This window comes from Chanodichthys erythropterus, chromosome 21, assembly GCF_024489055.1.
Source record: "Chanodichthys erythropterus isolate Z2021 chromosome 21, ASM2448905v1, whole genome shotgun sequence".
Classification (NCBI taxonomy): domain Eukaryota; kingdom Metazoa; phylum Chordata; class Actinopteri; order Cypriniformes; family Xenocyprididae; genus Chanodichthys; species Chanodichthys erythropterus.
In genome coordinates, this window is record NC_090241.1 from 13,262,770 (window position 1) to 13,289,268 (window position 26,499).

At 37.4% G+C, this 26,499-nt stretch overlaps 1 protein-coding gene across 11 annotated transcripts in view; it reads right to left on the reverse strand.

The window, feature by feature from the left end:
- Positions 1-3,528: 3,528 nt before the first annotated feature.
- setd5 (SET domain containing 5) overlaps positions 3,529-26,499 on the reverse strand; it is a 52,358-nt gene continuing 29,387 nt past the window's right edge. For 5 of the 11 annotated variants that reach the window (XM_067372788.1, XM_067372792.1, XM_067372791.1 and 2 more), the window contains 17 exons: positions 21,140-21,288; positions 20,189-20,306; positions 19,967-20,076; positions 19,618-19,864; positions 19,420-19,497; positions 18,356-18,571; positions 17,912-18,256; positions 17,230-17,475; positions 16,914-17,037; positions 13,491-13,753; positions 13,297-13,353; positions 11,077-11,562; positions 9,478-9,570; positions 8,568-8,827; positions 7,286-7,431; positions 7,106-7,188; positions 3,530-7,006 (listed from right to left, as the gene is read on the reverse strand). In XM_067372788.1, coding sequence (XP_067228889.1) covers positions 6,461-7,006; positions 7,106-7,188; positions 7,286-7,431; positions 8,568-8,827; positions 9,478-9,570; positions 11,077-11,562; positions 13,297-13,353; positions 13,491-13,753; positions 16,914-17,037; positions 17,230-17,475; positions 17,912-18,256; positions 18,356-18,571; positions 19,420-19,497; positions 19,618-19,864; positions 19,967-20,076; positions 20,189-20,306; positions 21,140-21,288 — 3,567 coding nt within the window. In that variant the 3' untranslated portion in view covers positions 3,530-6,460. Of the gene's footprint in view, positions 7,007-7,105; positions 7,189-7,285; positions 7,432-8,567; positions 8,828-9,477; positions 9,571-11,076; positions 11,563-13,296; positions 13,354-13,490; positions 13,754-16,913; positions 17,038-17,229; positions 17,476-17,911; positions 18,257-18,355; positions 18,572-19,419; positions 19,498-19,617; positions 19,865-19,966; positions 20,077-20,188; positions 20,307-21,139; positions 21,289-26,499 lie in introns of all 11 variants that reach the window. The other 6 variants (XM_067372798.1, XM_067372795.1, XM_067372796.1 and 3 more) reach the window with 4 other exon arrangements.

Sequence of the window (26,499 nt, forward strand, 5' to 3'; positions counted from 1 at the left end):
GCCTTACTTCCTAAAACTATTTTTTCTTATTTTTTAACTAGAATGGCTCCCAAGAAATCAGCTGAAATGTCTAGAGATTAAGGAAAAAAATTGAAGGAAGATCCTGTAAAATACATGTTTGAAAGCAAACACATTTCATTATACACTGTGTGCAGAATTATTAGGCAAGTTGATTTTATGTTCATAATTATTTTCCAAGAAAAGTTTACCAATTCCAATCCACATCAATCTTAATAACTACTATTAATATTGTTTTTAATAATTTATAAGTGATATATAATTGTTCATGAAGGCTGGAAATGAAAAATGCCTTATATTCAGGTGTGCAGAATTATTAGGCAGGTTTTCTTTTACAGATAAAATGAGCCAAAAAAGAGAGGGTCATACAAAAACAGCTGGAAAAGAAAAGACACATGTTAACTGCAAAATAATTAAGAATTAAGGTGAAGAATTAAGTGTGAAACCATTAGGAACCCTTTAGTCTCCAGCGCCACCATTTCCCAGTACTGAAACCTACCTGGAGTCTTCAGAAGTGTGAGGTGTCAGGATCTCAGAGACTTAGGTTAGGTGAAGAATCCTAAAAAATGACCCGCTCTTAATAAGAATCACAAGCTGAAGTGTTATAAAATACATGAAGACTGGGTTTTTATAGGCCTTATAGACAGACAGCTTGAGAGTGACTCCTGAAGGACCAGCACCACATCCTCTTGTACCACTGTTTGAAGAGTTTATCTTCCAGAATCTGGCAGTAAGGTGTGGGAGTTCACTTTTAGTCCATCTCTTATCCTGAAATGTCCATCTTGCAGAGATGGACTAAATGATCTTCCAAAACTTACTGCCAGATTCTGGAAGATAAATTCTTCAAACAGTGGTACAAGAGGATGTGGTGCTGGTCCTTCAGGAGTCACTCTCAAGCTGTCTGTCTATAAGGCCTATAAAAACCCAGTCTTCATGTATTTTATAACACTTCAGCTTGTGATTCTTATTAAGAGCAGGTCATTTTTTAGGATTCTTCACCTAACCTAAGTCTCTGAGATCCTGACACCTCACACTTCTGAAGACTCCAGGTAGGTTTCAGTACTGGGAAATGGTGACGCTGGAGACTAAGGGTTCCTGATGGTTTCACACTTAATTCTTCACCTTAATTCTTAATTATTTTGCAGTTAACGTGTCTTTTCTTCTCCACCTGTTTTTGTATGACCCCGCTGACCCAATGAGCATTTCACTGTCCAATGGTCATGCTTTAACTTTGCAATTTCTAGTATTACATTAGTATTGCGTCCTTCTCATGAGTATTTAATAATTTTTGACTTTTCAGTCTGAGTTAAATCTCTTTTTTGGCTCATTTTATCTGTAAAAGAAAACCTGCCTAATAATTCTGCACACCTGAATATAAGGCATTTTTCATTTCCAGCCTTCATGAACAATTATATATCACTTATAAATGATTAAAAACAATATTAATAGTAGTTATTAAGATTGATGTGGATTGGAATTTGTAAAATGTGCCTGGAAAAAAATATGATCAGAAAATCAACTTGCCTAATAATTCTGCACACAGTGTATGCATTGTTAGTTTTAACCCAATGCAACTTTTATGAGTTTGAAAACTTTTATGTTTTCTGTTAAAAACTTTTATGTTAAACGTTTATGTTAAAAACTTTATTTCACCTAATGGTAATAGTCATAGTTATGAAATGTTTCTGAAGGATATTTTTATGCTGTTTTATCCCATTGTGACAATTGATTCTCTAGAAAATATTGTATGGTTTCTTCATGATTGAAATAAACATGTTCAAGTTGATGGTTGTGTCATATTTATATATATATATATCCTCACATCTGTCCATTTCTTTCAACAACACTCATCAGAAGTCATTATTTAATCCTTTTTGCTTTATGTATCAGTGCACTTTTCATTTATGTCATTACCAAAACACTATGTCATTACCAGAACAGTATGTCATTACCGCCACGTTGCTTAATTTACAGAAATCATACCTTTAAAACCGTTTTATGTTCAATCTTGAGGTGCTACATGAAAAGCCTAATGAAATACTCATCCACCTATTCAAAGAAAAAACATCTCAAATTAATTTTCCAGAAATTAAACAAAAGTGTGCTTTGATGAACACAGAAAAACACATTTTGATGGTAAGAACAAGAAAATATATGTAATTCACTGAATGGAAACATTTTGTTTTTTATACGTATTGTTGAAGGTTAACAATGTTTACAAGATAAATGAGTTTAAATGATCTCCTTGATACATTTTTTGCATTATGATACTTTTTGATGTTGTGATGGTAATGACGTTTTGCAGTGCCAGTTGGCAAATAGATATAAAATACTCAAATTATATTTAAGCTCAGTCGTGGCCATTATTATATCTTTACATCAAAGCATGTAAACATTGTCATGACATAATTCTAACAAAATTCAACCAAATTTCATTCATCAAAATGGAAGATGGCAAAATAGCCCCCAATTGAAGAATCACCCATATATATATATATATATATAAGGTTGCTGTCAGTGCATTGTCAAATTGCATTTACCTCTGCAGCTTTCTAACAGTATATCCTAATCATATTCTCATATTCATATTCAAACACATTGGTTCTCATCTACAGTATGCAGACCTCTGTGTGGAAACAGCACCAGGGTCTCTTCTCATTTATAATCGGTTTCCTCCTGATGTAGTGTTTTCTGGAGAAGATGGCATTAGTTACCAATAACATGGGAGCAATTAATTTTTTACAAATAAATTGTTCATTTAAAGTTGACATGAAACAGAAGTTGCAATAGTCTTAATTTTCATTTTTGTATGAACCCTTTCTGTCATTTATTACTTACCCTCATGCCGTTCCACACCCTTCGTTAATCTTCGGAACACAAATTAAGATATGTTAATTGAAATCCAATGGCTCCATGAGGCCTGCATAGGGAGCAATGACACTTCCTCTCTCAAGATCTATAAAGGTACTAAAAACATATTTAAATCAGTTCATGTGAGCACAGTGGTTCAATATTAATATTATAAAGCGATGAGAATATTTTTGGTGCGGCAAAAAACAAAACAAAATAACGACTTTAGTGATGGCCGATTTCAAAACACTGCTTCATGAAGCATTGGAGCACAAATGAATCAGTGTATCAAATCATGATTCAGATCGCGTGTCAAACTGCCAACGGCTGAAATCACGTAACTTTGGCACTCCGAACAGCAGATTCGATACACTGCTTCAGGAAGCATCAGATCATAAATGAATCAGTGTTTTGAAATCGGCCATCACTAAAGTGGTTATTTTGTTTTTTTTTGGCGCACCAAAAATATTCTCGTCGCTTTATAATATTAATATTGAACCACTGTACTCACATGAACTGATTTAAATATGTTTTTAGTACCTTTATGGATCTTGAGAGAGGAAGTGTCATTGTTCCCTATGGAGGCCTCATGGAGCCATCGGATTTCAACAAAAATATCTTAATTTGTGTTCCGAAGATGAACAAAGGGTGTGGAATGGCATGAGGGCAAGTAATAAATGACAGAATTTTCATTTTTGGGTGAACTAACCCTTTAAACTTTCAGTGAAAATGTTTTTCAAAAACAAAGACTGAAAGAGTTGTCGAGTGGTGTAGTTATGACTTGACGCTGAAGTGTGAGCATGAGGTTCGTTTATAGCCTTTGTTTAGCTTTTTACTCTTGGTTGTATTTAGGCTTCAAAATTCATAAAAGTTGTGCTCATTTGTGAAGACTGTTACAATAAACAAAATGTGTAATAATAAGCTTTTGCTTGTCACAGACCTTATTTTCTGCAATAACCCAAAAGCCAATGAAAAAATCCTACAGGTTTTTTTTTTTGAAGGAACCAGGGTGATGCTAACTTCTGGGTTGGCCTTTAAAAACACGTCATCCCTGCACCATATTGTGATGTATATCTAAGTGGAAAAAACATAGGATAGGATTTGATTTCATCCTTCGGAAACTGATTTGATCATAGGAAGTTTGCTGTTGTGGCAGACATAAGCCCTTGTATTAGTGCAGATATTGACAGGTGAGTAGGTGGTACTTTGCTTCTGTTCAAACACATTTGACTACATGAGTATTTATACTGTGAATGCTATGAGATCACATTTTCTACCACCATTTTCTACCACCACCAAATTTAGTTGAAAGTACACAAACTTAGCATTCTGAACCCCATTTAGACCTGTAAATGTCCACTTGTGACTTAATTGCCCAACACACATCTTAATATCTGGCTTAAAAGGGGGCTTTCATGTACTACAAAGAGGCCATTTTTCTTCTATTTTTTAAGGCCAACTATAGACCTAATTTGAACTATTCGAAAGGGTGTTTTTCTTACGGCTACTTTCTCTCAATGCCAATATCTAATGAAAATTAGCTGTTATCATCACTCACTCTCAGCTCTCTTTTCATTCAGCAATGTTCAGCAAACGCTAAAACTAGTTATAAAAATGTTCACAAACATTTTATTTAAAAAGCAAAATGTGATGCATTTTATGTCATGAAAAGGGGAAGGGTTCAAATTAGGTAAAAAAAAAAAATACAACAAAAATATGTCTATGGATGCTAGAAAAGTGCCAAATGTTTGTGGGGTTAAGAAGAGGTGAATCTCAATCAAAACCGTATCCCAATAAACCCAACCCTAACTGTTACAATGACACATAAAAGAAATACCATGCATCAAATTTGGTGTACTATATTTCTCTGAGAACAGAATGACACTTCACCCAAGTACACATGATCATGTAGTTAAGGTGCTGGTAAATTTCAGATTACATAGTCTTTGTCTTTTTTTTTTTCCTTTTCAAGACCCTTCTTTGAAAGAGACATTCATATAAACCAGTGAACTAAGGCTGACCACATTAACCAATCATCTTTTCAAATTAGGGTAAAACAAAAACAGACATAGCCTAATCTTTTATATCGTTGTATTGTATAAATCCACCAAGCAGACAACTATGGTTCTCTAGATGCAACAGGGCATTGGTTTTGTTTGAAGTAGGGTCAATATCCCACTACTGTGGTCATCATGGCACATTAATTGGTGACCTCACTGTTTATAAAAGGTCCCATCCAAGGGAGATACAGCACTATGCCTATTTTGTTAAAAAAAAAAGGCTGTCCTGTGAGCAGCTTTTTGTAATTATAAAAAGGGGAAAACACTTCAATTTGAGAGACCACAGCAGCAGCACACTTGCTTTGTCTTTTTCACTGATCAAACCATTTGGCCACAGCATTTCTTTCCTCTCTTCCTTTCTAAAATGGTGGATGGAATGCAAGGACTGGTCAAAAAGGAAAGTAAATTAAATGAGAATGAAGTACATGAAGTGAGAGAAATGAAGTATACACTATACAGGATTGAAGGGCTTGGGAGGGTACACATACTTTTTAACGGAGTATAAACAAAAACATTTCTGCAAATTCTTTTCCGCAAAGTCTTTTGCTTTGCGAGTCACAAAGAGGGCCTTTTAACAATCATTGGAAACAAGTTAAAAAACAAAGTTTGAACTGACAAATGCATGTTTTTACCTAAAAAGGCAATCATGATCACATTGGGAAATAAAATAAACAATTCAAATGGACCAACTGAAGCACCATAAGATCTGCTTGTCAAGTATTATATATATATATATCAAGTGAGTAGTGATTTTATGACACTAACGAGAATTCAACAGGCCAGAGAACTGTCGGACCCTAACAATAGCTAGACACTGGAATGATTGAGAGTGAGGAAATAACTCACCGTTCATTAAGAATTGCTTTCATGTGCATTCAGAAACACTTTGCTCTGAGCCAAGCATGCCATCCATGAACGCACTACAAAACTGTGCTGATGACGACTACCGATAAAACTGAAAATCGGAGAATGTACTCCGAGTCAAGCGTGCAAAGCATCTCAAAGTAAGAGTTCCATTTCATATGGTCATTACACCATACATCAGACATGAAAGTTGAAAACTCATCTAAGATCAGCATGATCACTTTTACTCTTAGATAAGTCTTAAACATGAGAACCCTACTTTTATAGAAAGTTTTGTTTCACCACTGGTGCTTAACTTTCCTCTTAAATACTCGGCATGAACACATCATTGTAGCATTGGGTGATTTTTCAAAATACATTTAAATCTGGTTATATACTCCAAACTAGTTACTTTAATGTTCCATTGATTTGATTGTTATGAAGTCCACACTAAGTTACATGTAACTGCAGAAATTCAGTTTTTGGAAAAAGATAAAAGGAACTGGGAAAAGTAAAAAAAAAAAAAAAAAAAGTAGACCATCCATACAGAACTCAATACATCAATTTCCCGCTAACAACGCAGAGTTTCTCCACAGGTACAAGTGAGGAGGATATCACACACTTCTCTTTCTGACACACATACAAGCATACACACACACTCACAAGCACGCACGCTCACACGGTGGATCCTAAAAAGTCCCCGACTGTGTCCATACCCCTGAACCCTGTAAATTTCGTTGTGGATAGTGCTGTGCTCCAGAAGCTGTGAGATGTCTAGAGTTAGCCTGACTGGGTCTGTCTATTCTCTGGCTGTGCACTCTGGACGACTGGGCCAATCTGGAGCCATGAGCACCTTGTGTGTGTGGTACTGCAGTGCTGTCCATTTTTAGGTTGCCTAGACCTCTTGTGGGTAGAGAAAGAGCAGCTGACAGGGTGCTGTCCAACAGTTTAGTTTTAAGGCCTGAGGTGTCCATCCCACCTCCACTGCTGCTGTGAGGCTGTGGCGCACACATTGATGAGTCCACTGAGGAGATGGATACTGTAGAAGAGGGCGGGCTTTCTTGGGTGAGTGGGCTGTGTGTGGGCAGCTTTGAAGGATAGTAACTAGGCCCCCCAGAGCTGCAGCGGGGAGGGGAGGGACTTACAGAGGGACAGAATGGAGAAGAGGAGCTCTGCTGGTCGTAGGCGGGGCTTTCTGAGTGCTGATGGGATTCTGGCTGGAGAGGCAGCATCTGCTGGATGTTCATTAATGACAGATTTAACAAAGTTCAGACCAAACATTTGGAATAATTAAGTTTTTTTTTTTTCTCGGTTGTGCATTGTTAATTTCCTACCTGATGTGGGTGTACAGAAGGACTCTTTATGGGAGAGGCCAGAGATGAGCTCTGAAGATCATACCTGTCCATCTCAAGGGCATCTATCAAGACACAGATAAGTACTCAAACTCCACAGCTCACAGCATTCTCAGTTCAGTTATTGAAAACATGCAGGGAGGGGAAAAGTCCAATTCATACCAGAACTCTTGTCACGACTGCTGATTTGGTCATTCATTCCGGCATCTGCTCTTTTAAGGGCACGCTCTATGTTTAGATTACCCCTCAGGACACGTTCCAGAGCACCCTGTCCCTCCCTCAACCGCTCAACTGATGTAGGGACCATCCTGATAAACACACATAAAGTCACATTCACTACAACCGTTCACTAGGGATCTGTGAGAATGTGTATGAAGAGCTAATGTTAAGCAGGACCAAGGTTATTATCATCAAATAAAACAAAAAAAAACATTGAATTGAAATAAAGCTGAAATATAAATATTTGATAAACTTTTTGAAAATTAGAAATGTTGCCTTTGCAACTGAAATAAATTTAGATTGAAGCACTAAAATAAATGATTAGTTCACCCAAAAAGGAAAATTCTGTCATTAATGACTCATCCTCATGTTGCTCCACACCCGTAAGACCTTCGTTCATCTTCGGAACACAAATTAATATATTTTTGATAAAATCCAATGGCTCAGTGAGGCCTCAATTGACAGCAAGTTAATTTAGACATTCAAACGCCCAGCAAGGTAGTTCATGTGACTACAGTGGTTCAACCTTAATGGTTTGAAGCGGCGAGAATACTTTTTGTGTGCAAAAAAATAACGACTTTACTCAACATCTAGTGAAGGGTGATTTCAAAACACTGCTTCATGAAGCTTCAAAGCTTTACGAGGTTTTTAATCAGTGGTTCGGAGCATGTATCAAACGATCTCAAATTGCCAAAGTTACGTGATTTCAGTAAACAAGGCTTCTTTACGTAATAAGTGTTTCAAAATTTCAATGGTTCATGTGACTTTGGCAGTGCTCCAAACCACTGATTCGAAACAAAAGATTCATAAAGCTTCAAAGCTTCATTAAGCAGTGTTTTGATATCACCCTTCACTAGATATTGTTGAATAAAGTCGTTATTTTGTTTTTTGGCGCACAAAAAGTATTCTTGTCACTTCATAACATTAAGGTTGAACCATTGTAGTCACATGAACTGTTTTAAATATATCTTCAGTACCTTTCTGGGCGTTTGAAAGTCTAAATTAACTTGCTGTCACTGCAGGCCTCACGGGCCATCGGATTTTATCAAAAGTATCTTAATTTGTGTTCCAAAGATGAATGAAGGTATTATGGGTTTGGAATTACATGAGAGTGAGTAATTATAAAGACAGAATTTTCATTTTTGGGTGAACTAACCTTTAAATGACCTAAATCAAATTGACATAGGTTGGCTAGTGTGTCTGAATCTCTGTGTTATTTTCTCACCAGTGGTTGGACTCTGGTCCACCCAGTATTGTGGTCTGTGTGTGGCTCCCAGACCTGATGGCAGGAGGACTGACCTCCTCTATCTGTGGGAAAGTTTGCCTTTCTGGAGAGAACGAATTGTGCGGAGAGACTGAAGGCTGAAAATGAGCACGCGGCTGTCCTGGAGACTCTGCGCGAGGGGAAATGGAGCTGAGGTTTGTGACGAGGGGCGCTGGGTCCCGTGGCCCTTTCTTTCTTTCCCTGTACTCTAGCAGAGAGACCTACATGGAAAGAAGGTGTATAAGAGTGACTAAAAGATGCACATAGATTATGAACAGGCATGCAAGTTCTGTCCTTCAGTATAATTTCTTAGTTTACACATGCATTGTAACATTCACAGGTTCACATAAAGCAACACATGCAAGATCAATTGATGTATAATGACATCATCAATAATTTCAATGAGTATGTGAAAGATACAGCATGCAGTACCCAACGCTGCCATTTAGAAAAGCACCACAATAAATACCACCACATTAAATGCTCATATTAACCCATATTAACAAATGCTGTATAATAAAATAAATACATGTGCATTTTTTTCTTTCAGAGCAAGAACACTTGCAAATCTATCATCATACCATTAAAAAAACTAGGATAATAACTAGGATTATAGACTCTAGAACAAAAGCAAAGAAAAACCCACATACACATACAGACAAATCCACCATGAGAAATGTTTGTAGATTAGAAAATGAAAGCATCTGTGTCTTTGAATGAATACAATTGGCTCTGCAGCTGTTAACTTTTTTTTTTTTTTTTTTTTGTAAAGTTAAATTTGCTCAATACAGATGAGGGAGTACATCATCTGGAGATGCAAATGTTATGGACATGCACACTTCTAGATGGAGGCCACTTATTTCATATTCACCATGTTCTGCCCTGGCTTGAACTGGCCCCTTACAGCTAATGCCTGGTACCCAGACAAGCCAGCCAGCTGACTACCAGCACTCACCATGACCCTCTGCCTTGAGAAAAGGGTAAAAGAAAGATTTTGCAAGAATTTTAAGAGCGAAGAGAAGAGAGAAACAGGGAGCAAATCAAAGACAGAGCAAGAGTTTCATGCCAGATAGAGAACCACTATTCATGATTTAAATGTATGTGAGAAAAAGGAAGGTAAACAGCAGAGGTTTTCCCAAGATTTTAGATGAGTCCTATAGTACGGCAAGTCAAGAATTATCCTATCTGTTAATTGGATTTGTAACGGTAGAACCACATTGATAGGTAAACGGTAAGACGTTCGCCTGAATAACTGAACAGAACATCAAAATTTGTGAGATTTCATCTGAAAAATTTTGTATGGAAGCTTTTTTCCGCCACGGAATAAAAAGAAAATTAAAAAAGTTAAAAAGGTAAATATCTTGCATATCAAGCAATTCTGAGGGAAAAAAAAGTCAATTGTTAGAAGTCCCAATTACTTTTTTTTCTTTATTCAGTGGCGGAAACAAGTTCCATAGTTTTGAGGTAAAATAGTCTAATTTATTGTCATTGGATAACAGTAATGTGAGTGATCTGTTGGATATTAAATGTTTTAATGTCTGTTTGTGAATGGGTGATTTCTGAACAGAAGATGTCATTTAGATATGACATGGAAAAAAAAATGTTTTATATTTTCAAGTGAACAATTAAGTAGTTGGATACCCCCAACCCCCCAAATTACAAACAGATGACAGTTAGGATAAAGGCTCCAATATACTTTGAGCGAAATCACAGAAAAAAACTGATGTGATGTCAATTTGAACAAAATCAGACCAAAACGATGTTTGTTTCTGGAGCTTGAAACAGCTTGCCAAAGCAAACTTTATGGCAAAAAGTTTGAACTATCATCGATTCATGGCAATAATGCACTAGGTAGCTGTGCTTTGGGGTTTTTTGACGTGTAAATCTTCTCTAGTTCATTTCTGCAGTTCAGTCCATCAAGGTCAGACACGAGTAAAAACACACTGGAGAGTTTAATACTGTATGTTTAATACTGTAAAGCTGCTTGCATTAAAGCAATCTATTGTATAAACTGCTCTATAATAAATGTGATATGACTACTGGAGTGCCGAATTGCAGGGCTCGTGCAAACACGCACATCGCTATGATCAGATGCTTTCTTTACTGCCGTTTTCTCACCACTGTCATTTTTATTGTGCTTATTTTAGAGGAAAGCGCACAGCACATTTACATTTCCATCTAATCACTGCTCCTAGCAGTATGGGAGGGATCAGGATGTTTGCCATTTCTGCTCAGGTATTTTTATCCCTAAGCAAAGAGGGAGTATATCGGGGTCTTAAACTTACCCTTGGTGTCATATTACCACAGTGGTAGGTCAATAATATTGTGCTATAAGAACTTAAATTAAAAAAAAAACAATTTATTTCCATAATAATAGGAATATACAGGATGATACAATGTCATCCTGTAAATGATGAAGGAAAAACAAACAACTTGTAAATGGACAAACTGATGTGGCCGTAGGACTTGCCTTCTTCTTTTGTGGTGGATTGCTAGGGTGAGGGGATGTGCTGCTCTCTGAATATCCACCTCCAAACTGTGTGTCCAGATACAGTGAGAGAGAGCCGGACCCCGCCTCCATCAGCAGCCCCTGGCTGCTCATTGTGCTAAAATCAGAGTCAGCCGTGGAAAAGCCTCCCTCTGACTGTGGGAAGTGTCTGTCACTTACAGGACCAGTGGGTAGATTGGCATTGAGGGGAGAGCAGGTGTAAATGAGGTTAAACTCTGTCCTAAACGCCTGTTCTCGGGCCTGTGCCTCACTGGCATGTGAAACCAAGGAAGAGTCACATAGAGTGGACACAACAGCTGAGCTGCGGGGAGTCCCACCACCAGATCCACTGAGAGAGTCTGGAGCAGCAATTGAGAAGTCTTCTGACACAGGAGCCGGGCTTCCACGGCTTGTGGAAAAGTCAGGGAAGGCAGTAACCCGTGAAGTGAAGTCTGGTCGCAAACAGGGCTGAAATGAAAAATGAAAGAATGTGTCAAATCAGGAATATATTTCATTCTGTTCCAAGTATTTTAATGAAATATTTAATTCTAGATTTTTTTCAGGCCACAAGTGCCATATATTCCAAGAATGCAAAATATGTGGAAAGCACAAATTTAGATTCATGCCTAATAAAAGAGAGGTACATGAGCCCAAATTTATTTGTATAGTGCATTTCCCACATTCCAGTAGTCAGTTCCACTTTAAATACTCTTACTTAATCTTGCAGTTTATAATAAATTATAGTGGTATTTATTATAAACAACAATTATGTTTACTTCATACTTGCATTTTGCATTCCTGTTCTGGATACTATAGAGTTTATAATGTTTTTATCTACTGGTATTTTTACATTATTTCTGAATAAAACAATAAAATGTAATACACAGATGATACACAATGTTGTACAGCAATATATAAAACAATGCAGTTTTGAACTGGTTCGACTCTCAGTCAGGTGTGACTTATTTTCCAGACAAAAAATGTGCAGTCAAACCAAAATTTATTCAGAAACCTTGAACATTTCATTCATTAATACAGTTTATTCACTATGTTAAAAAAAAAAAAAAGGTAATAAAATCTCAGAGTTAAACTGTGTCAGAAAAAAATGTAGCTTAATTATGTCAGATAACACTTAAGCAAAACATGGTGTCTGAATAATTTTTGGTTCCGAATTATCATCAGTTTTCCTGGTAGTCCACTTTATGAAGAATTTTTGGGTATAATGTGTCACAGTTTACTTTAATTTGCTATCCGCACTTACATAAATGAACTTTAGTGTCCTGCACCCACTAGTAAAAATATAAAAAATGTCTGAATTTTTGGTTTGAATGTAGATACTACGCATTTTGGCACACCGTTTTCTTCATAAATAATCTAAACTTGGTAGTTTTCTTAGTCAAACTACTTTGTCAACACTTTCTGCACGACTCTCAGATAGGGATACAACAGTCTGTGCTATTTTTTTGTTGATGCGTGAATAAATAATTGTAGCACGCCTGCCGTCCAATAATAACAAAAAGCTTTGTTACTTTTAATATGAAGCAAAGTCTCAACTTTCAAATTCGAACAATAAATGTCATTTTGGTGCACTTTAACGCAGTGTGACAGATAACTGTAAAATCAGAACATCAGAACTTTCTGAACATCAGAAAGTATGTTGAAAGATACAACTTACCGAAATGAATCCTGTCTCATGTAATCACTCAGTGTTTCAACCAGGGAAAGACGTCAATAAAACGGCTTGTAGACTATACAATGTCAATTAACATTGCATTTACCTCAAGAAAGCTATTCAATTTCCATAAACTCATTAGTTAGCTATAAAAAAAAAAAAAAAACTCTAGAGAAGAGCACTTTGCTAAATATATGCACTGTGTTACATATTCATTATATTTTTACTTAACCTGTTAGTGATGTCTTCATTATACTGTATGGTTGCATAAATCTGTCATAAAAACAAGTTATTACAGTTTATTGTGGTTTTTAAAATTTATATTTCACCAACAAACTGGAGTAGAAACAATTCTGTTATTAAAAAATTGATATAAAAATTGCCTTATGTGCATTTAAATGTTTGCACAATTTTTGAATTAGCATTTCGGTGCATCCCTACTCTCAGAAATGGCCATTCAGCCATTAATCTTCCTATATTACAAGCAAGCATTAGCACATCCATGTGCATGTATGAGCATTGAAACTTACTTCTGGAGTCAGAGATTCTGATCTGTGCACAGGAGAAGCCTCAGGAGAAGAGATGTTCTGTGAAAAAGAATCAAGTCATATAAATAAATATTATATATATATATAGCTATTGTTTTCTATGACTACAGCAAATCACGACAAGCTGCTGTAATGAGATAGAGAAGTCAATTTTATATGTGTGTTTGTGTGTTCACCTCAAACTGTAAAGGTGTATTGCAGCGGCTGGTGGGCCGGGATGTGAGTGGCGAGTACGAATGCATGGTAGCATTTAGCTTCTCCACTTCCCCACCTAAATAAAGCGAGCAAGGATTTAGGAGCGAATGAAGAGGCGTCATTGGAAGTTCAGAGGGCAGAGGTGGGGTGATGGGGGACAATGGTCGTAACAAAAGTTCAGAAGGTGGAGCTGCTATTTCCGACGAACACTTCAATTTCCTCTTCTTAAATGGTCCTGTCAGCTCTGAACGAGAGAGGCAATATCAAAAAAAAAAAAAAAAAAAAAAAAAAAAAAACATTACTGATTGGTGTGAAACAGAATCTAAATCCTGTACAGCAACCTCTTTACAAGCTCAAGTAACATCTAGCTTACCTATTAAAATAACACAATATACATCAAATCTGGTTGTTCATTCCACTCTTAAAATATGGACTCTACGTCAGCATTTACAGTTAGAGAGTTAGTTCACCCCAAAATGAAAATTCTGTCATTAATTATTCACCCTCATGTCGTTCCAAACCCATAAGACTTTTGTTTCATCAAAAACATCTTCTTTTGAGTATTTGTGTTCCTGAAGATGAACAAAAGCCTTACGGGTTTGGAACGACATGAGGGTGAATAATTAATGACAGAATTTTCATTTTGGGGTGAACTAACCCTTTAAGACAAGCACTTAAATTTCAGAGCCCAATATGTAATAATCATGCATTCTTCCCTGCCAAACTAGACTCTGCACTTAAACAATGGTAAGTTAAGATTTTTTTTTTTTGTTGCTAGTTTTACTGATCTGCGTTCCAAATTAAACCTTACTCCAATTGATCTTTTTTGTCATTTTCAGATAGGTCATTTTGTGAAGGCCCAAAGCCTATCATTTCCATATATTCCCTCTAAGGCTCCTGCAGACTTTCTGTTAGGAGCTCCCCTCTATCTACAAGGCTTTATTTTAAAAAATATATACTATTTGCATGTCTTTAAAAAGTGTAGAAATGGACTAGAAATGGATGAGAGAAAGAGCTTGGAATAATAGTTTCAGAGGAATTTTGGAGCAGTGCCCTACATAGAATGGAATGGTAGTACCTCTTGTGCCCGATTGAGTTTAATACAGCTCAATGTTTTGCACTGTAAGCACCCAAGCAGAACACGGATTGCTTCTTTTAATCCTACTTTTGACAAGACCTGTATAAGATGTCACACAGGTGAAGCAGATCTGACTCGTGTTTTGGACGTGCACCACACTTAGTATTTACTGGTCAACCATATTCAATACACTTTCTAAAGTGTGTTGTGTGTTATTCTCCACATATAGCATGTTCTGAACCCTAAATACGTTTTGTCAGAAAAGCTTGTATTGTCCACTGTCAAGCATCGTGAGCTTTTGCTAAAAAACAAACTTTTAATATATACAGTGGGTACGGAAAGTATTCAGACCCCCTTAAATTTTTCACTCTTTGTTATATTACAGCCATTTGCTAAAATCATTTAAGTTCTTTTTTTTTTTTCTCATTAATGTACACACAGCACCCCATATTGACAGAAAAACACAGAACTGTTGACATTTTTGCAGATATATTAAAAAAGAAAAACTGAAATATCACATGGTCCTATGTATTCAGACCCTTTGCTGTGACACTCATATTTAACTCAGGTGCTGTCCATTTCTTCTGATCATCCCTTGAGATGGTTCTACACCTTCATTTGAGTCCAGCTGTGTTTGATTATACTGATTGGACTTGATTAGGAAAGCCACACACCTGTCTATATAAGACCTTACAGCTCACAGTGCATGTCAGAGCAAATGAGAATCATGAGGTCAAAGGAACTGCCTGAAGAGCTCAGAGACAGGGAAGACCAGAACCCTTACTAGAGCTGGCCGTCCGGCCAAACTGAGCTATTGGGGGAGAAGAGCCTTGGTGAGAGAGGTAAAGAAGAACCCAAAGATCACTGTGGCTGAGCTCCAGAGATGCAGTCGGGAGATGGGAGAAAGTTGTAGAAGGTCAACCATCACTGCAGCCCTCCACCAGTCGGGGCTTTATGGCAGAGTGGCCCGACGGAAGCAAGACACATGAAAGCCTGCATGGAGTTTGCCAAGATGGTGAGAAATAAGATTCTCTGGTCTGATGAGACCAATATAGAACTTTTTGGCCTTAATTCTCAGCGGTATGTGTGGAGAAAACCAGGCACTGCTCATCACCTGTCCAGTACAGTCCCAACAGTGAAGCATGGTGGTGGCAGCATGTGGGGGTGTTTTTCAGCTGCAGGGACAGGACGACTGGTTGCAATCGAGGGAAAGATGAATGCGGACAAGTACAGGGATATCCTGGAAGAAAACCTTCTCCAGAGTGCTCAGGACCTCAGACTGGGCCGAAGGTTTACCTTCTAACAAGACAATGACCCTAAGCTCACAGCTAAAATAATGAAAGAGTGGCTTCACAACAACTTCACAACAACTCAACAATTCTGTGTTTTTCTGTCAATATGGGGTGCTGTGTGTACATTAATGAGGAAAAAAAATGAACTTAAATGATTTTAGCAAATGGCTGCAATATAACAAAGAGTGAAAAATTTAAGCGGGTCTGAATACTTTCCGTACCCACTGTGTATAATGTGTGTGTATATATATATATTACACACTTTAATTTACTTTTTTTTTTTTGCTAGTTACCTGTATTTTTTGGAGTTATTAAATTGAATCGAATAGAGTCTGACTCAAAGACAACTTAACATCATTGCCTTATTGGCTTGCAGGCAGGTTTTATTACATTGGAAATCTACAAACCCAGCTAAAGCATCAGGTTTAATGTTATATCTACACTTGGAAAAGATTAAATATTCAATTAGAGGTTCTCATAAATTGTCTTATGTCTGGCAACCCTTATTATCATATTTCTCTGCCATAAATGTACTTCCTGGGGAGTAATGGGAGTCACATTGATATTTTCATTTTTGTCTTGTTTTGTTTGATGCTTAGGTACCTTTACGTATGTCAGTAAGTAGGGTTTATGTTGTTCATTGTTGTATCATTGTTGCACCTTTGATTGTGGTACCAAACTACTCTTCCCATTTTTTTATTTTTTATTTTACTATTATTAATTATTATTATTATTATTATTATTATTATTATTATTGTCATTATTTAACATTTGCATAATTTTTTATTTTATTTACATTTTCTTGTATCATTACTATTATTATTGTTTATTTTCATTATATTTTGTAATATTTCTGTTTAATTAACACCCTCTAAGGTAGTCAGTTCCGGGTTGGTTGGGGGGGGATTGAAAAAGTAAAAAAATACAGTCTTTGGAATAAACAGAGAGAGAGAGAAAAAGAAAAAAAAGAAAAAAAAAGAACCCAGAATACAATTCACATTCTACTGCCTCAACAGTGGAGAAAGAGCCATTACCAGGTTTAAACTGGAGAGAGCTGCTGGTGCTGCTGGTGTTACTTTTGTGTGAAGAATTGGACTCCGTTCCATCCTCCAACAGGCCAGATAACATGCTCTCATCCAGCGCTTGTTTCATCCACCTCTGCTCAGACAGACATACACAAAGGCATGCTATGTAGCCACAATAACAATAACATTGAGTCCACTAAGTCTTTGGGCAATTCAGCTACAATTCGATCTATGTCTAAAAAAACAAATATGAGCTGGAGATAAATTCATTTCCAGGGGAAATTCGAATGACACAATAATGCAATTCACTTGTTCAGTAACTAACCTTCTTACAAGAACCATATGCAGGGTCAATCATAAAGGGTCGTCGGCGTCTTTCAGGGTTAAAGGGTGAACCAAAACGAACATAGTGTTTGGGGGTAGTACAGATGAGAGGTGAATGAGATAGTCCTGGCAGCATGTTGAGGGTGGTGGCTAGAACTGTGGGGTCAGTGGTGATTCGTAAAGGGCGCTCCACAGACTCCTCCACCCGCTCTGGAACCTTGTCATTTAACCACTCCGTCACCAGGTACTTATAAAAAGAGAGAGAGAATCACTGTTAAATGACTACAATTATAGCTCGTAGCAATTTTTACCATGTTTGATTTGCTCTATGTATGAGTTAAAATGTGAATAAAAGTCTAAATTAAATCTGTTCATCATATTAAGTGACGCCTTTATGATCTTTTTGGATCTTATAAGTTTTGGTTACCTGGATTTTCAATGGAGGGATAGAATCCTCTGAGGTTTCAGTAAAAATATTTTAACTTGTATTTCAAAGATTAACCAAAGAGAGTTTGGAACAACACGAGGGTGAATAAATTACAAAATTTTAATTTTGGGTGAACTACCAATTAAAGCCACAACACTGCAGTTCTGAATAAGATTTATGACACCCACAGTAGAATGGCTGTAAGAAAAACATGTTCATTAACCCATAAAGGATTTAGCTTGTACAACGATCTTACCTTTTTGGTTTTTGGGTATCTGACATTTGTCTTATTACCCATCCCTGCTGCAGAGGCGGCTCCATATAGCTCTCCATCTTGAAGATGGCCATAGTTTGGAGCTCCCTCTCCCTGGCCCTGCTCCCTGAGGGCTGACCCCGCACTGCCCTCTTCACCTCCCACTAGAACTCCCTCTGCTGCTTGCTGGGAAAGAGCCTGCCGCTGTCTCCGAGCACGCTGGGCTGAACTGGAGCGGTACCTGGAGATACGGCTCTTAGGACGTGGTTTGGAACTGCGGGCAGGTTGCGCTTTAGGGGCAGGACTGGGTGTAGCAGGGGGCTTTTCAGAGTCAATGTCTGTTGTGTCCTAATGAAGAGACAAGTACAAATTTGTAAGAACATGCAGCCATTATGAGCACATGTGGCCATTATGAGCTAAAGTTGAAAAAAAAAAAAAAGTAACTACCACAGTGGCAAAGGAGGTACGCCGTGTGCTGACTCCTCCACCTGCTCCTGTATTTGGTACAACGTTTCCTGCTGTAAGTGAGGGCACTTCTGCCTCCACAGCTTCCAGTTTGGTTTCTTCGGCTGTAGCCTGCGCAGTAACCTGACCACGTTTCTTTCTCCTTTCAAGGTTCTCAAACATGTGCATTATGGCCTCTGCTTTGCGTTCATCACGAGACTGAGGGAGCAAAAGGGATGAGTGGTTATCAAAACCTGTTTTCCATTTACATTTTTCTGGATTCCATTTTAATAGTTTTAACAATTAAATAAATAAAATAAAAATCTGATCTAATTAATTAAAATCTTATACAATTTATCAACATCTCATTAAAGGTTTAACAAGAATTACTTTTATAGGTTCCTATGAAATCCATTTATTTTCTTCTCAAATTCAGTTTAATTCTTAACCAATTCCATGTTTTCCATTTTTAATTTCTGGATTGTGTTTTAAATGGTTTAATTCAATTTTAATAATCAAAAAGCATGTCTAATCTATGGAATTCTTAAAATTTATAATAATGGTATAATTTATTCAATTGAATACAATTATTATAATCTGTTAAAAGTCTTTACAATAATAGAAGCCTTTGAAATATGTAATTTTTTTGATGATTTATGAATTTATGATTCATAAATTCAGGAAAATGTAAACAAATTTATGAAAAATTGGTATTTATGAAAAATGGTAATCAAATGAAGGCATAAAACATTAACAATTGAATTAATCTTGTAAAAAAATTGTCAAATGAAAATGTAATTTATTTTATTTTATTTTTGAATAACACTCTCCAAGCGTCACTCATGCTTGAGTATGTGTAGTAGATAAAACTGACACTGGTCCACTATATCATTTTGATTAAGTGTACTGTCCTACTTTTGATTTATCCATCCAAAATTTGACAAATTCTGTGACATTTCACATTATACTGTAATTATAACTGGATTCCTATGTGAGACCACTGGCTTTGTGTTAGAATTAGAGAGTATGAACTGATTCATAACCGCTCTCCTCTGATGAAAGCTTACACGTCTGTTTGTTATTGGAGCTCCATTCTCATCTAACTCCTCTCCATTCTCCAACTTCACTCTGTCAATAAGAGCATCCTGTAGCACAGAAACAAGCTCAGCTTCATCATCATCATCATAATCATTATTATCATAATTTCTCAAAGTATCTGCAATAGAGAAGTAGATATTGAGGTCTATTTTTCCACAAACATGCACCTCTGTATCGCTAACTCCTTGTGTCTCATTTGAATCTTCCATCAGGTGGTTGCTTTCATCAGACACACCGGTTACGACCCTGTCCCCTTCCATCTCTCTGCGTCGGGCTCGTCTCCTCCTCGTTTCTGCTCCAGGCAGGGCAAAGTTTGAAGACTGAGGGGATGGTAGTTGGAGGGGGCGGAGATTGTGTCTCTGCACAGGACAGTCCTGATTGCCCTTATGACAGGCACAATCCACTTTATAATTACTGTGGGGAGAATCAGAGGAAAAGAGTCAATACAAACAACACTGAATCGAAGTTTATCTAAGACTCATACTAGATATTAAGAAACAAATTTAAGTGACTAACCAGCAGCTAAACTCGTAGTCAAAGCCAATAGTGACTTCAGAATCTTTTGAGATATGAGCAACAGCATAGATACACAGGTGAATCATCCCCTCTGCTATCATGTGCCGTACCTGTGTTAACATACACAGGACAAAAAGAACAAAATATGAATCAAATTTAGTCAGGCTGTCAAGCAACCCTACCACATCAGCAGTCATAAGACAACACCAGATTCATCCTCACCTCAGCATTGGGTGTGCATGATCTTCTGATAAACCGTGCATCATTGCCAAATGTCCGGGCATCCACGCACATCTCCACTTCGTTGAACTTGGAGTAGAACAGGACAAATGGATATGGCCTGGAGTGGAGATAATAGAAGGAATCAGGAAGGACAGTCAATTTGCGATAAACATTTTACAAATGCCCTATTAAAATGATATTCAACAAAAGTTTAGTTTAGTATAACTAAGATTTACAAAAATTAAAGGATTAGTTCACTTTAAAATGAAAATTACCCCATGATTTACTCACCCTCAAGCCATCCTAGGTGTATATGACTTTTTTTCTTTAAAAAGAATACAATTCCTATTAAATAAACACCCCGACACTATCAAGTTTTATAATGGCAGTGAACGAGGGTCACAAGTTTGACACTAAAATAAATAGCTTCCGGCCAAACTGCCATACGGATTTTACTTGTCTAAAGCATAACTTGCTAGATGCCATGACTTATAGCACATAGTACGTCATGGCATAGCGCAGTATGTACTATACATTATACGCGCAAGTTACGCTTTAGACATAAGTAGAAGCCGTATGGCCAGAAGCTAGTTATTTTACTTTACAATGTGTTAAATATGGATATTTTTCTTACACAAAACACGTTTCTTAACAGAAGGCCCCCCGGAGCTGTGTGGAGTACTTTTATGACAGATGGATGCACTTATTTGAGCTTTAAACTTGTGATCCCCGTTCACTGCCATTATAAAGATTGATAGCGTCAGGGTTTTTATTAATATTACTCTGATTGTATTAGTCTTAAAGAAGAAAGTCATATACACCTAGGATGGACTGAGGGTGAGTAAATCATGGGGAAATTTTCATTTTAATGTCAACTAATCCTTTAAGATAAGATCACGTAGATGTTGATAATATACAAACACACAGATACTCTCACACATACACACTTACTTTTTGAAAAAATGTCCGTTGACTTCAAACTGCTGTCTGAGCATGACTTTGCCTCTATACTCAATGATGAGTGTTTCAGGGTCTAAATTCCGTGCAGCTCTGAGAATCTTCCTATGTTTCTGCACACGTGTTACACGCCCCAGCTGTAACTATAAAAGAATTATATATACACAAAAAAAAAATTAACAAAACGGTACACTACATTTGGAAGCAAGTTTTCAATTCAGTAAATCAATTTTTTAAAGCAACACATTTTATATCACATTATCACAGATTAAAGGGACAATTCATTCAACAATGAAAATTCTGTCATTAAAGGTGCCCTAGAATTGAAAATTGAATTTATCTTGGCATAGTTAAATAACAAGAGTTCAGTACATGGAAATGACATACAGTGAGTCTCAAACTCCATTGTTTCCTCCTCTTTATATAAATCTCTTTTGTTTAAAAGACCTCAGAAGAACAGGTGAATCTCAGCATAACACAGACTCTTACGTAACAGTTGGGGTGTACGCCCCCAATATTTGCATATACCAGCCCATGTTCAAGCATTAGACAAGGGTAGGACGCCTGGATGTGCACAGCTGAATCAATCATCAGACTAGGTAAGCAAGCAAGGACAACAGCAAAAAATGGCAGATGGAGCAATAATAACTGACATGATCCATGATATCATGATATTTTTAGTGATATTTGTAAATTGTCTTTCTAAATGTTTTGTTAGCATGTTGCTAATGTACTGTTAAATGTGGTTAAAGTTACCATCGTTTCTTACTATATTCACGGAGGCAAGACTGTCGTTATTTTCATTTTTTTTAAACACTTGCAGTATAATTCATAAACAGCTTCATTCTTTATAAATCTCTCCAACAGTGTGTAATGTTAGCTTTAGCCACGGAGCACTGTCAAACTAAGTCAGAATCAAAATGTAAACATCCAAATAAATACCATAGTTACGCGATTAGACATGCTGCATGACTAACGCTTTGTAAAGAACAATTCTGTGAGCTCCGGGGGCAGGGAGCGTGAGCATTTAAAGGGGCCGCAGCCTAAATCGGCTCATATTTAATGATGCCCCAAAATAGGCAGTTAAAAAAAAAAATATATATAAAAAAAAAAATCTATGGGGTATTTTGAGCTGAAACTTCACAGACACTTTCAGGGGACCCCTTAGACTTATATTACATCTTTTAAAAAGACGTTTTATGTCACCTTTAATCAATCATCAAATCATCTTCTGAACACAAATGAAGACCTTTCTGTCCCTCCATAGACAGCTACGCAACTACCACTTTGATGCTTCAAAAAGTTCATAAAGAGATCGTAAAACTAATCTATATGAATTGAGTGGTTTAGTCCAAATTTTCTGATGAGACTCGATCACTTTATATGATGAACAGATTGAATTTAGGCTTTTATTCATATATAATCAATGACCATTACATTAACAGAAGCTCAACCGAACCTGCTTGACGCAAGAACAAACCTCTTGCGGAAGCTCAAACGTGCTGCATAACAAGAATGAACCTCACTGGTTCTCGCACGCGTCAAGCAAATTTGCTTGAGCTTCCGTTTAACACAACTGATGTGTTAGTTGATGAATGTTTATATGTGAATAACAGCCTAAATTCAATTTGTTCATCATATAAAGTGATCGAGTCTCATCAGAAAATTTGGACTCAACCGCTTTTTGAACCATCAAAGTGGTAGTTGTCTATGGAGGGCGAGTAATTAATGACAGAATTTTCATTTTGGGGTGAACTAACCCTTTAACAGACTGGGACACTTTTGTGGCCTTAACGCTGCTTATCAGTAAAACAGTATATATCCAAGTTTTCCACTAACAGTTTTTACACTATAAACTAAGTGAGATCATGGAAGATTAATTTTTAATTATAAATATATGGCATCTTATCTATACAATGGCTAGTTCTGGTCCTTGTATTTGATCGGCTGAGTGGCATTCCAACTAGTGTTAATTTCGTCAGACGAGACGAGACGAAATATGTTCGTCAACGACCTTTTTTTTCATGACTAAGACGAGACGATGACAAGACTGCACCACTGTGCAAAAACGCTGACTAAGACTAAATTAACATGCATTATTGTTGACAAAAAGACGAGACGAAAATGTTTTGTATAAAATAAAAACTAAGATAAAATCTCTCTCCATTTTCGCCTACAATCGTCTCTGCCATTTCATCAGCGGTTACGCCTTTAAAATATTCAGAACGAGTTCGCGGCTTCACGCTGTTGCTCAAGTTAAGCCTCGTTGAAGCCTTGTTTACACTGCATGTGTGTGCGGCTCGTTACGGCTCCGGCAAGGTGTTGTTCCGTCATCTGCGCGATGTCAACTCAAAGAAATTTCAAGTTTTTCAACTGCGAATCACTTGTCGTCAGTTTCTAGTGATGTAAAATATGAGCGGGAGTTTACACAGGGTGATTATTTTGACTTTGTTTTGTATTTGAGCTGCGCGTCTTGGAGGCGCCTATCTTTAGCAAAAGCGGCGCGTCGAGCCGCTTCTCAAATGCACCGCGGCGCGGCTGGTGTAAACACAAGCATTGACTAGAGTGGCCGTGTATCAGCTCCGGTAGCCGCGTCGCAGCCATAACGAGCCGCACACGCGTGCAGTGTAAACGAGGCTTTACAGGTTTTATACGCCTGTGGCTGCAACACGTGTGTTCAGCAGTTTCAACACCTAAGCGAACACGAATGGCGAGCGACGACGACATGCTAGCTTTTGAATTGTGTTGGTTAAAATAAAATACTCTTCAGAACAGGTTAATCATTTGTGAATGTGTCTCCTAAATCAGAAATTGAAAACCAGACACGTTTAACATTTGCATTCAACAAAAATCTTTCAACAAGTGTATTTTGTCAGGTAATTATGACATTTAACCAATGTTTGAGATATGTGAAACACTTTTTTACTGAAATGTTTAATAATCTCAGTAATAATGTGTTATTTAAAAAAAAAAAAAAATTTTTGACTAAAACTAGACTAAAATGACGAGACGTTTAGTCGACTAAAACTTGACTAACAAAAAAATATATGTGAATGACTAAATATTACTAAAACTAACAAGGACATTTGGCACAAGACTAAGACTAAGACTAAATTAAAAATAGGTGACGAAATTAACACTAATTCCAACAGTGCCGATATGACAGTCCAACAGCTCTGGGACTTTTGACTGTGTTCCAGATAAGCTGTCAGTATGTGCAGTAATGGTGACCATGTTTCAGTGACCCTTTCTGCAGGTTACATTGTTACACCAGTAGGTGGTGACTACCCATCTTTATAATCGAATCACTGACTCACTGCTTTATTCAAAAACACTCATTCATTCAGGAACAATACACCACTATGTTGTGTTGCTCATTCTGCACACAGGATGTGTGAGCCTCAACAGCGCAACAGTCAATAAATTATACAGTATGTTACTATTATCCACCATCAATCGCCACTTACACCAAATTAATGCATAATCATTCTCATGTTTTGATGATTCCATAGTTTGTTTGTGTTTGTGTGTGTGCACTGCTGCTGGATCTGAGCAAACGCAAGGTCCCCTATGCTGCAGATGGAGAACCAAGCTTCCTCGGTTTCCGGAAGAAACCTAGTGGAAAGCTGGACACTAGAGCCACGGGATTCGGAGTACGTTCGGATTGGCCAGATCTGAATGATTTGTGCAACAATAACAATATACAGCTGAATTGGGCACATACTGGCGGGGAGCAGGTGAATATCAGTCAGGGGCAGATTATGGATCCAAATGTGTATGTCGAGGCGACTATACATCACAATGGAACCAGCGAGAGGTTGAACAGCCGGACGTGCAGGTATGAAATTCTCCAATACTTTCAAGCACAACAGCGCGACTACTGGGTTAACTTGCGCCTTCAAGGAAAACTTGCATGCCTGCAGAGTGCGGATCATACGGTCTCACACTCTGCGTTACAAAATTCAGCAGTTAATGAAGATATCCTAAAATTTGTTTTTAAAGCTCGGCTGCAAACTCTCCCGACTAAATACAACCTCTCTTTGTGGTTCCCATAACACCATGAACCATTCTGTTTACTACACAGCGATAAGATAATGGAATCTACAGCGCACATACTGAACGGATGCCCCGCGTTTAAAGGACTTTACATTGCGTGTCATGATCGCATTGTAAACATAACGGCTCAAGAACTGCGCAAAGTGTCTGGACAAAGTGCAATACATACAAACAAAACTGTTAAAACTAGTTGGTTTTTAAACCTGAATGATAATAATATAAACTCCCTTAGAAGTTTTCTCAGAGAATACCCAAACACTCCAGACATCGTAGTTATCGATTAACTTTCTAAGAACATTTTGATTCTGGAAGTGGGCTGCTGTTTTGATCTTTACATGGACTTGTGTTTTTCTGAGAAAATGTTGAAGTATCAGGCATTAACCAATGCTTTGGCAGTGTGTGGTTACAGGACCAAACTGATTATTCTTATTTTTGGTAGCTTGGGATATGTGCACAGATTATGTGTCAGAAGCCTGCAGATTGCTGGACTGAGCAAAAAGATCTCTAAGCAAACAGCCAGATACTGTTCTGTGTCAGCAATTATAGGCAGTCTGCATGTCTGGAGAAGACGATGTCATCTTTATCCATAGTCTACTTATTAATGTGGTTGTGACTATTTGCATTGTCTGTATTGTCAGGAGAAACATAATAGGCTCTTTGTGAATATTTGGATGCTGTGTTGTTTTAATCAGTATTTGTCATTCCAAATAAAATAATCAAATGTGTGTGTGTGTGTAGGTGTTAGGGCTGCACGATTAATCGCATGAGATTGTCATGCGTGTCTCATCAGTAAAGCCGGTTCTGTGATTAGCGGTAAATGTCCATCACCTGCTTTCAAATGGAGCGGCACTTAATATACAGAGCCGTAGTTCGCGGACAAGCTACGCAATATCGTGTTCATAATCGAAGGCGATTCATCTGCGATTATGAACGCGATATTGCGTAGCTTTTCCGCGAACTACGGCTCTGTATATTAAGTGCCGCTCCATTTGAAAGCAGGTGATGGACATTTACCGCTAATCACAGAACCGGCTTTACTGATGAGACACGCATGACAATCGCATGCGATTAATTGTGCATCCCTAGTAGGTGTGTGTGTTTTTGACATTTAATCAGGCTATCGTCTGGTCGGGCAAGTAAAATTCTTTTTCACTTGATCCTTCAAAAATCCACTTGTCCTGGACAAGTCAATGTCGAGCCCTGTAAGTCCTACTTTTGATTTATTCATCCAAAAGTTTATAAATTCCATGACATTCCACATTATACAGTAAATTCCATTTTTTATGAATGGATTCTGT